This window comes from Sceloporus occidentalis, unplaced genomic scaffold (genome assembly GCF_023333645.1).
Source record: "Sceloporus occidentalis isolate IW3139 unplaced genomic scaffold, rSceOcc1.0.p SCAF_132, whole genome shotgun sequence".
In the NCBI taxonomy this organism is placed as follows: domain Eukaryota; kingdom Metazoa; phylum Chordata; class Lepidosauria; order Squamata; family Phrynosomatidae; genus Sceloporus; species Sceloporus occidentalis.
The window spans coordinates 359,190-371,560 of record NW_028317112.1 but is presented as its reverse complement, the minus strand read 5'-3'; the positions used below and the strand labels follow the sequence as shown (position 1 = coordinate 371,560).

Sequence of the window (12,371 nt, the reverse complement as noted above, 5' to 3'; positions counted from 1 at the left end):
GCATAATTTAGTAGAACATGAAAGAAATAAAGACAGATTCTCCATAATATGTATTAATGAGACTCTTTAACGCTCACACCAGGGAGATTTGGTAATTTCATAAATGATTTAATATTTCTTGTGCAGTGTTTGTTCTTTCACAGAGCGGGATTTCCATTTAAATGACGTTGACAGGATAACAAATTTCTAACGCAAAATGGGGTATCGTTGAGCTGTTTGTATGCAGCAGATCACTTTGTATCATTAAATGTTACATCCCGTTAGGTTAGAACGTTACCGTCCAGCTTTGAAATCCATCATGATCAGCAGCCACATGCCTTCTCTGTTGGTCTTTTATGCGGGGGGGCTATTTGCCCCTATCAAAAGACCCCCTCCATTACAACAATGGAAGCAACGCAGGCTGGGACGTGGCAGATTATAATTTGTGAGGAGCCTAAGAGTTTAAATGAGTTACTGAGAGATTGTAATACTCGCCAACGCTCATCGCTTATCTAAAATATGCATGGAATTACAGAGGAGGTCATTTACAATATTTACATTTTTTCTGCCCCCCCCCCCCCAAGTGGCTGGAGAAAAGTTATTCCATACTAGGTGAGGTTAAGTGAGGTGGGCAATAAAATTAAGAGAATGAGCAGAGTGGTGAAAGGAACAGGGATAAGGCACTAGACCAGAAGACCAGGAGGCCTGTATAATGTATACTTGCTTCAATACAAGTGCTCAGACTGAGCTTGGAGCCTACCTGGCTTACATGGGGTCACTTGGGTAAGTCTCGGTAACTAAAGTCCTACCGCCGGCAAAGTATGGCAGAAAATGAAGGCATGATCTGATCGAAGACAATGTTCAGTTTGAAACAGAGAAGACCGGGCCTGCATGGACCACCAACGGTCCACAGATTATTGAGTAGAGTCTACGCAGCTTGGAGCACTGCAGGTCCTTCAGAACTCTATAATCCAGCAAAGCGTAGCCTTTCACCCCAAAGCAACCCTGAGGGCTTTTATTATATCCCGAAACCTTTATTTTATTAAGGCATTCGATTCACGTTAGCAAAGTCTCTTCTATTGATGAAGCGCACTGTCCTTTACATATTGACCTTCCGACGGCTGTCACCAATTCTTCGCAAGTCGTCATTTTAAACCCCACGTTTTTACCACATTATGGAAACGTGTTTTTTTTTTTTTTTAGTAGTTAAGAAAACTGACAAAAATAGCAGGAAAAAAGGTTGCTATGACAACCCCTCTTTACAGTACCTTTTCCGTTTTACCGGCACCTAGAGAACTCGTTTGGATCTGTCTAAAAGGAGGGGAGGGGGAGGATGAGGCAGTTTTTGTTTACCCTTGAAATGATTTGTCTACGGCAGACATGGCATCGGCATTCAGGGCGGCGATGACATATTTTGATACAACGTTAATAAAATCGAGAAGGACGGGATGGCGATTGTGCGGGGATTTATTTCCCAAGTGCTGGTCTAATCATTTAAAGAGCTCCAATTGCTTTGCGATGATAAGGAGGTGGGGGGGGAATCAGATTGGGTTACAAGAACCCGCTGTGACGAAAGGCGCTCGTTCCAAGACCCATTGAGTGCCAGAGGGCGAGGGTGCCTGGCTTTCGGCAGGCGCTGGCTCATCCATCTCGCCCCGTGAAAGGGTTAACTCCTCCCGAGCAGCTGCCTCGTCCTATTGACGTAATGATTCGATCCTCTTATTAAAATTCTATTCAGACGCACGCCGCGCTGGGTTCCTGATGAGATGGCCGCGTATGGTAATTTACCATTTTCTCTGCCAGAACGCTATTTTTTTTTTTTTTCTTAGTACGAGGTGATGCGAGTCCTGACCTTTGCGTCAGATAACTACACAAAACCCAAGAAAATCATTCGATGTGGGTGTGGAGAGCAGGGGTGGGTTTTTTTTATTTTAGGGAGAAAGGTTCACCTTGGCAGAAGTGCGACGTTGTGACATTAGGGTAGGCCGGTTCCCGGGGCCCTTAATATTTCTTTCATGCCACGTTCGGTAAAGATCGTCTCTAAAGGGTTTATTTCCCTTTAAGAATGAAAATACCTCGGAATCCCTGGAAAGAACCAGTTAATACATATCACTATTATTATTATTAGCGCCATCATATACCGTAGCGCTGTACAATGGGTAAACAAGACAGAAGTAGCATATAACATAACATAATAATTTAAATTACAGAAACGGGTAAGGAGGATCCGGGTTGCAATCACTACTATGCAAGGCGAGCAGAAAAGATAAGTATTCTTATCATGGAAGCACAGCTGAATTGGGCTTTTTTTCCTCATTTTCTCTGGGTTTATTTAGTTTTTTCTCCCCTCCGTCATTCCGCTGTTATCTCTCGCCGTGCGGTTAGCTCGTTCCTTTTCAAAAACAAGCTGTAATACATTTTATTTCTCTATTAGGTCACATGACCATATTTGTTCGCGGTATTTACCCAGTATTTACCCCCATGTGTGATGGAAGTGTTGACTAACTACGGGTCTTTAAGGTTTGGGCCCGGAGTACATAAAGTCACAACAGGGTGCTGGGAGGGGGGGGGGGTCTTGTCTATTCCTGTTTTAGAGGGAAGCATCAGAAAACACTTTTTGCAACTTTTATTTTTTAATGGTGGCAACCAAACGGTTCTCTTAACGGTCCGTATGAAAACCATGAGTTGTCAGGAGGTAAAGATATCCTGAATTGAGTCACCTGTATTCAAGCAGGGATTTCAGATGGGATACACCAATAATAAAAAATATGTAATTTATTTCCTTTTATTTGCCAACCTGCCCCCCAGTTATGCACATCTGCCCCCAGATATGCCTTATACCCCCTTATATACCACTTAGCTCCCAGATATGCTTCTGATTCCTTGGTGTCTAGTGGGGCAGCTGGTGGAGATGCGTGCAGACAACTTCCACTGCTGCTGGCACTTCCGCCGGGGCTTCTATGACTGAGCACCGGAAGGTCTTGTGACGCCCGGCGCTCTGTCATAGAAGCCCCGGCAGAAGAGTGCTGACTGGAAGGGGTGGGGTCTAATGACACCTATCGTTAGCATGCACATAACGTGCTCCTATTGATTTCCATGGCAGCAGCCAATCAGTGGCATGGAACCTCAAACCAAGGAGAAGGTACTCCTCTGCCGCTCTGGAGCTGCAGCTTCTCCTCAAGATAAGTTTTTTTTTTTCACCTTATCTTTATCGAATGCATGTTCTTTGTTTAATATCCAATCAGGGTACTGGAATGTCTTTTTAAGTATCCCAGCAAAGCACTTCTCACATCTACTGCTAGAGGCTACTCGCTGCGCATGTCCTCTATCAACTTATTATCATAAATATCTTACGGCAGCAATTGAAAACATGACATGTGGCAGCTGCAGAAAATAGGTCAATTTAATAATAAATTGGAAAAGAAAACTATGATTAATTTATCACATAAAGATCAATGACCTCTACATATCATCCGTGCTTCAATCAACTCATCCTGTCCCAGCAGTCCCTTCCTACCATCTCTCTTCTCCTTCTGCACCGGTGTGTGTGTGTTACAGTGTTTAACCCCTTAATGACAAAGCCCGTACATGTACGGGCTCAAAATGCATTGTTTTCAATAGGTTTAGGGTCCTTAAGCGGTTAATGTCATTATAAACTGCCATTTATTCTCACTACCTCTCATTGTGACAGCGCTACGGAACCTGTCGGCGCTATACAATTAAATGTGATGTAGGTACAGGCGTAAGAATGTGTTCCCGCATTCACCAGCATTACCAGCCCACCATGAGCTTGCGATTAGCATAGAAAAGCGTCGATATAGCTATTTTTGTATTTTAAAAACTGCGTCAGGCTGAACCATTTCTCATGGGAAGTTATTACAAGAAAAATACGACGCCTCCTGTGAGTCACCGAGGGATAGATCAAGCGACAAAATCCCAACAAGTTATTATTATTATTATTATCCTTTATTTATATAGCGCCAACAGTTTACACTTGGAACGATGTTCTTTAAAACGATGCATTTTCCGCTTGGATTTTTTTTTTTGTCTGTTTGTGACACGTTACAGAGATTTGCTGGAAGGTTACATGAAAAGCGGGGGGGATCGAGACGTCTCAAGTTTATTTAAAATCCGTGGCTTAAAGGGCACTTTTGACTTTCTTTTTACAAAGCAGGTGCTATTATAAAGGTGTTGTGTGAAAACAGCTCCTCAAGTGAAAAAATATACCACTTTAACTCCTTAAGGACAATGGGGGGTCCCAAAACCCATTGAAAACAATGCATTTTGAGCATGTACATGTACGGGCTTTGTCATTAAGGGGTTAATAGTGTAAAAACCATTTAAATAATAGGCAGTATATATATATACATACATACAGTATATATGAATGAGGCATAGAAAGGTGATGGCCTATATATACCTATATAAGGCATTAGGGGGGTGTCAGGCTGGGGGTCCCCAACTGGCCCATGGAGCAGCGTAGCACTGGGGAGCCCATCTGCCCACCAGGACAATCTGATCCCAGTAATGCAGGATTGGGGTCTCCCATGGCAGACGGGCTCAGGAATATCCCTATATAGTTTTTTTGGTTTTATGTATCAATCTGTCAACATTCCAAATGAAAACACCGTCCAGCCAATGGGAGACAAGCAGGGGAGTTATGGAACCTTTTATTGGATATCTACACTTTGCTTCCATGGCCCTCGCTTACGGTTTGTGACCGGCACCTTGGTGAACGTAGATTATTTTATTACTATATTATTTCGTACCTAGCTGAGAATGCAGTGACCTTCGCAGACGACGCGTCTGTCTGTTTGTTTGTAAGGCAGGCATTTGTCTTGCAGATTGCTTGCTGAGCCAAAAAACAAACAAAATCAGTAAGAATACATTACCCGGCCCCCTCCGTCGGAGACATGTCTGCCATTTCTCTGCCAAGCTGCGTATCTGCACCCCGGGACCCCATCCGGAGACCACTCGTCTCATCTAAATATACACTCGGCTTGACAATCTCATTAGTTCCTTCGCCTTTGAGTGTCGCCCCTAAGCAGACGACGGTACCTTTCTACTATTTAAGTTAACCGGCTTTCCGGAGAACAGGTTGCAAATTTAAATGAAGGAAGTGAAAATGTCACCGCGCAACACCTGTTTTCTCTGTCTTATTAATTAAAGACCAAATGAACAACAGTGTGTTACCGGTGATAATTCACCCAGATCGTCACCCGCCTCAACCTTCATGTTCGGTACTCGCAAGCTCTAGGAGAAAATGTTACCAATTTCTCTCATTTTATTTTATTTTACGTTTGCTCCGCAATCTCGGTGTCTGCTTCCCAGACCCTATAAAAACAGGACAGGTGGATAAAAGGGGATTTCCTTCAGAAATAAAGCGGCACATTCCAGGTGGGGGGCAGGCTGGTGAAGCACCTAATAGGAAAATGATGGCAATTACCCACTCTGCCTACACACACCTACACATAATACACCAACAACATACTGAAAACTCCTACATCAAGAAACAACACATCTTAGGGACACCGGTTTTTACCCTGACTTTATCCTAATCAACGTAGAGACTCTTTATTTTACAGAGGGAGGTAGATAAGTAGAACAGCCTCCCAGTAGAAGTGGTGGGGATTTAAACATGCGTGGGATAGGCATACGGCTCCTGAATCTAAGACGAGACCAACGACTGATTAAGGTTTGAGTCTTTACAGCAGGAGAAACGGGCAGACTGGACAAAGTTCGTATTTGCCATGGATATATAACGGTCCAGTAATTAAAGTTCACGTCTTGCCGAGAGCTCTGTACTTGTTCCAGACAGTTTTCGATCCCCATACCCCAGGGTATTGTTTCCCCAGTCATTAAAAACTATGATCCTGAGAGAGGAGCCCATGACTCAAATTCTCACTGCTTACTTGTCCATGGGTCAAGGGTAGATTGGCGCACCCAGACCTGCTGAAATACTATAGGGAAGCCCACTTGTTGAGTGATGGAGTGAGTATACCAGCCACCCCATGAACTCTGGACGCCTCTGCGCAGCCATATGTGGCTTTGGCACAGGAGAAAGTAGAGGAGGTCAGAGTTTCGGAAGAACTGGTTCACATCTATGCAACATGGATCTGCTGGCTTGATTCTGTCTCCTCTGATGAGTTTGAGGGACTCCTGACCCGAACGCAATGATGGTTATGGGGTGCACTGCAGGAACTGTTGATTGCTAGTGACCATATTCAAAATTAAAAGGCCGAATGTTCCCACAATATGCACATTTAGCCAAATCATCACTCAAAAGAAAGGAGAATGGGGTATTCGATCTAACTCTGGAGTACTAACTAAACAGAAAGTCAGCACTGACTGTAGTGCTGGACCACTAAACAACAATTTCACTTGCCCTGAAACATGAACACAAAGTATGTGCCTTAAAGGTGATATATCCGAAGATAACGCTTAAAGATACCCTAATTTTAAGTCTGACTTCTGTGGTTTACCTGTTATTTATCTCTGCAAGCAAGACCTCTAGCTGTAGGTAATGGAAGAAGCAGGAGCTTAGAAGAGAATTTAGTTGCTAAATGCACATGGTTCAACCCAATTTACACACCATTTAATTGTCCACAGGGACGCAGCTCAGTTAAATTCGGCTGGAATTCCCTATAAGATAAGTACCGTTACATAGTTATTCAACGCCTTGCTGTGAAACAATGATATTTGTACTCACCCATCACAAGTAGTTCCACACGATCTTCATTCTTCCCTTCCACATCATCTGACGTAACCACGAGACAGTAATAGAGGCCACTGTCTCCCCAGTGTACGGTTCCTATCTGCAGGTCGGCATCTGAAAGCCACCAGGAGAAAGCATGAGATAAAAGAACGCGGGTCCGAATTCCTACACGGACCCTCAAAATATATCACTTATTCAATCACTCCTCAATGGGTTAAATTCACTAAGGTATGAAGAAAATGGATCTGAGATATGTTAGGATATTGGGAAAATATAATTCATGCCTATCTTTATTTTATTTGCAAGCCGAGCTTACTAGAAGTTCCTGATACCAGCGCTGGTGGCGACTGTAGGGCGAATAATACCACCATGGGTGGAAAGTATTATTATCAAAATAAATTTATATACTCTCCCAACGTTTTGCAGCAACCAGTCCAATACATAAAGACAATAATTCCTCCAAACAGGGTTAAAAAAATATAACAAATTGTGTAATAAAGTTTGAAAAAAATAAGCAATTTATAAGGGTATGTATGCAAATTTCTCTTATAGTGAATAAAACAGTGTATTTCCATAGCTCTGTAAAGTCTCAGTAGAGACTAAAGGCCCAGTATCACCAGCCACCATTTATAGTGTTTTTTCTGGTCTTTCAGAGCACTTTCACAAAAGGGTGGGGCCATAGGGACATCCTCTCCCCGTTCCACAATACAAGAAGAGGGTGTGCCCAGAGGCCCCACCTCCTTGCGGAAGTGCTCCGGGAGGGTGGTTCACAGAGAAGCGGACGAAGAAAGAAGACACAAGGAGAAGCGGAAGAAAGAAGACAGAAAAACAAAAAGAGATAAGAGAAGAAGCAGAGCTGCAAGAAAAAAGGCAGGGACAGCGAAGCAGTCAGTGGAGAAGGTAAGGAGATGAGAGATGGAATATTCGGGAGACCTCTGTGTGCCAGTGTGCCCCCCCAATGAGTGGCACCCAGTGGGGCAATCCAGGCTAACTTGGGGCATGTGGTTACCCAAAAGCTATTTTGTATGACAACCCATTACTCCTACTTTCAAGGGCATGACAAAACAGTTTAAAAAAAACAAAAAGACTGTAAATGTTCTGTTCTGAATGAAAGAGAGTTGATTAATGGAATTGTAAACCATAAGCGGAAAGTATAAAAATAATAATAAAGCCAAACCAGCCTTGTAAACATAAATCAAATTAAGGTAATTGTAGAATAAAATAAACATAAAACGTAATACAGGATGATAATATTTGGTGGCACGAGAACTTGTTGGCCCCGTATCAACAGATCTTACGTTTATATTTATTACATGTGATGTTATGTTTTAAAAAAATATATAATTTAAAACATTTCATTATCTACATGTGTTCAGGGAGATTAAGTAGTTGCAACTGAAGGCAAGCAAGTTAAAAGATGAGTTAAACAAGACAACAACTCAACTTATACTTATGATGTCGACTTTAGCAGAACACAGAAAATATATAATGATCTGTTGAGGATACATAATAACTTTTAGCATAACTAAATTCTTTTATTGAAACTTTCTACAGGTTCGCTCGTGATTTTTATCTCATGCAATGTCCTTTTTTCCCCCAATTTATCACAATTAAATAGAATATTTGCTAACCCTAGAGCAGGCAATAAGATGGGGAACCAGGATTAAAAGCATAGGATATATAGTTGTATATGTATCACTGAAGCAAAAAAAAACAAACAAAACTCATAACAATGATACTTTACCTTGGACGATGGAGACATCCCTGCCCTTGTAGAAGTCCCCCAATGTCATTGAATTCCCTTGCTTGGATGCCACAATTCGGACAGTCCTGCTTCCGTCGGCACAGTCCAGGTAGGAGCTGCCTATGTTTGCCTTGTTTGCCGCTTTCCCCATCCCCAAAGCTTCCTCGGTGCGGTCCTGGCAGAAAGATTTGTACTTCCATTGGATCATGGCTGGCTGGGTGGAGGACGTGGAGTAGTGGCAACGAAGTAACGCCGACTGGAAGAGTATAATGGACTTCTTGTGCTCAGGCATTGTTACTTGCACCCCGTCAATGATAGCTGTGAAGAGAAGAACGCAGCGTTGGGTCAGGAAGCTGAATAGAGTCAACATTGATACAGTAGCAGCAGGAAATCTATTTATTAATACATATAACGTGGGTGCACCAGATTCCCCAGCTCCCTGGTCGAGCGGGTATCTAAATTCATGTTTCAGGACACACACCCCAGCTCCTAGATTGTCGTAGGAAGCCTATGAGTAGAACATTCTCTCTCTTATTTAGTACACAGCTAAGGAACAAAAAGAGATCTTCATATCTTGGAATCATCTAGGTTTGCCCCCTGCCTTTGGGGGCAGATTTTCAGGGTCTCGAGCCGACTCCAATTATTGTTTGTTTGAGCCCAATAGGTGCGTTTTTCATTCCTATATCACAGCTGAATCCCTACTTTTACACAGGTGATTTTACCCAGTCTGTTACTAGAACCAGTTGGCTGCCACCATTAGGGAAGGACTATAATACAACCTTTGTGACAGGCCGTTAACAGCGTCATACATTCATCTTACACATTTATTTCTTACCACTTAAAGCTTCACTTATACACCAATCAGCCGTAACTATCACTTGCATTAATAGGTCGAAATCGCAAAGCCCCACCCACTAACCCCTCCCAAAAGCGGTCCATGAAAAATGTATTTCTATAAGAATTAAAAAGATTTAAAAAAAAAAAAAAAAAGAAACATCATGATTTAGGGGCCTAAACTTTCTTTAAATATATTTGTTTAATATGAAAATACATTAAATTCTACACAGCTTTATATCTAAGAAAACATTTTTTTAGGCAACACAATGTGAAGATTTTATAACTGTTAAAAAAAAAAAATAATTGAAAGCTACTGATTTTTTTTTTAATTTTTGTTACTGAAAATTAATTTGGATAAAATTGTGTTTCCTGCCAAAGTCTTTTGGCAGCCTGAGGTTAATATAATATGAATGTTGTTCTTTACAAAAGCGCTTCATTATTGCTTGTTTTTATCTGAGTTCCTGCCTCAAATTTTTTTTCCGGTTAATTATGACAATTATTTCAGGACTCTGCCAGAGGAGAGCTTTTCATTTCAATTACAGAATAGGTGCGCGTCCGTGTCAGACTAATCAGGAAAAGCAGCGTAATAGCACCCGGTGTCGACCTTCTTACATAAAAAAAGGGACATCATGACTTTCCGCATAGAGGCACGGGACAACATAATTGCTTTAAAAGCAGAAACCGGTTTTATTCCTTAAAAAAAAAAAAAAAATGAATAGCGGGGGTTAAAGCGCGCCTGTCATCAAACAGCTCCGCACCGTCCATCTAATTCTAAGGCATTAGGAAGGATATTGCAAGGTGGGACGCGGTGGAGAACTTTCTCTACGATAAGACATTCCGGCCTCGATACACTTTCTGGTCTTAGTAGTCGGAATACTTATCTCCTAACACTTCAGAGAGCGGCTCCATCGTCCATTATCACGCTCTTATTAACCCGACACACAACGTGCGCACTGTCATGGTTCGTTTTGTTGGAATTTGTTGACATTTTGGAGATGCGGGACACCGAAAACAAAGCGTGGGTCATCAGAGAAGTTGGTATCGCTGAGACGGGCAAAGAACAAGTTAAAAAAAGACAGAAGTACTCCGGAGTTCCCCAGTTCTTCCCAGTGGATATTTTCAATCCCACAATGGCGTCGGTGGATCAGGACATAGGGGGAGGATTTTGATCGTCAAGGACATGGTTTTGATGTGGGATCATTTTAAATCATTTTAATTTGGGAATTAAAGAGGGAACGCATGGGTTACATTGTAGCCATTCTGACCTGGTATACTTGGGGCAGAACTTTGGTTGCCACCGAACCTGGATTTTACCGGCTTATGATTAGTACAAATTGTATGGCAGAAATGGCAAGGTCAGTGTCTCTTCCGTCAATGGGCCCAACATGCCCCTATAGATGATATTGCACTGGGGGGGGGGAGTTGTGCGTTATAGCAGTCATATCAGTGGCAAGAATTGTCTGCCCAAGGAGGAGGAAGGCAGCTGCAGGGCTGCAGCTTCTAAATCAGAAAACTAACACGCTACATTATTCTCATTGCTGCCTGGTGTGATATACATTTGTAAATGAGGACATCCTACCATTAGCATTCAGTACGGTTCAGATGGGTTAGATTCTGCTACAGACATAATGAGACAAAGTCCAATTGAATCTTTTGCGAGCGGCTCCATAACAAGACCGCCCTGATGTTAGGCAGTAGCTGCTAACGTGTGTTTGTAGCCGTCTATTCTACCCACGGTTTTACAAGTCCATAAACCGTTTTTATGCCTAAATCATGGCAGATTCCCTTTTCCTACAGCGAAAATAAATCACCCAAAAAGAGACTACCGATGTCCCAACGCAGACCTGGTTGCGTCCTCTCTGGCAGTCAAAGGTAACCATGTCATAAGCCCGTGAAAGACACGCTGTATATGATACACTATTTAATCTGAATGTCTTACGTGAAATATATTAGCTTTAATAAAAAATAATGATCAAACCGTATACAAAGAAGCCAAACTCATGTTATAATCCCAGGTAGCCATGGTAACGTCGTGATTGACGTCAGGGTTCCACTTGTAAAATGGGCTAATTCCCTTTACTGGTAGAATTAGCTTTTAAGGAACAGGTGTGCTTCCCAGTCATCCACGGCTACAATTTTACCAGCGTACCTCTCTAATAATACTTGTAATTAAGCAATTACCATGTGCAACAACGAGCAAAGCCTTGTGTGTCATCCTGAAACCTGGGCTTGCATTAGAAACCCCTGCCTCATATATATATATATATATATATATAACATGTATTATATATAATACCTGTTTATCAATAGGACAACGTAATATTACGCAAACTGTCACCGATCGCCACTAACATGAGGAGCCATCTGCGGCAGGACTGCTTCTACTGGCCCACCTGGAGACCCAGGCAGATCAGCAGCAGGTGACAGGAGCCACTTCCGGGCACGTGATTGGCTCCCCAAGCCAACATTGCCATTGGGCGCAATCACTGACATTCATTGTGATCCACAGAAGCAAAGACAGCTGGGATTAGTACAAAAATTCACTTATTTAAATAATTTTTCTTTTTAGCTGCTTGATCACTCTTAGAGTGATCAGTCTATGTACACCTGCTGTTTTGTTTTTTTTTTAACCGTAAAGGGTTAGGGTTTAGAGGGAAATTTCCCCGATTTTTGGCAAAAAATTATAGAAGTAAACTAAAAAAAAAAAAAAAAAAGCCCACTATATTAAAAATACATGACATAAAATAATGAAATTATAATAAATCTCTTAAGACCTCAAAGGAATCTCTAGTAACAAAAATAGTGGAAAAAGTAAATAATAATAAATGAAAAGAAAATGTAAAAGATTTTTTTTTAAATATACGTTATTAAGACCATTTTTTGTGTGGGGATGATAAACATGGAAAAGGGGAATCGTTGGTGAACAAAGATATGCTAAAAATGGCCTAAAAAAAAGCTACTGTCACATAGGCGCATAAAAACTGCGTGTCACAAAGGTGTCAAGCGTAAAAAAACAAAATACCCTTAGTGGTTAACCAAAGATAATAGGGAAGAGACTTACTAATCTCTGCCATAAAGCAATCGCCAGGTGATGTT

The 12,371-nt window shown here is 41.8% G+C and overlaps 1 protein-coding gene across 1 annotated transcript in view; it reads right to left on the bottom strand.

The window, feature by feature from the left end:
• LOC149281424 (immunoglobulin-like domain-containing receptor 2) overlaps window positions 1–12,371 on the bottom strand; it is a 66,549-nt gene that overhangs the window by 41,339 nt on the left and 12,839 nt on the right. The window contains exons 2-3 of the mRNA XM_089499284.1: window positions 8,439–8,756; window positions 6,689–6,808 (exon numbers count right to left, since the gene is read on the bottom strand). Of these exons, the coding sequence (XP_089355410.1) occupies window positions 6,689–6,808; window positions 8,439–8,756 (438 nt within the window). The remainder of the gene's footprint in view (window positions 1–6,688; window positions 6,809–8,438; window positions 8,757–12,371) is intronic.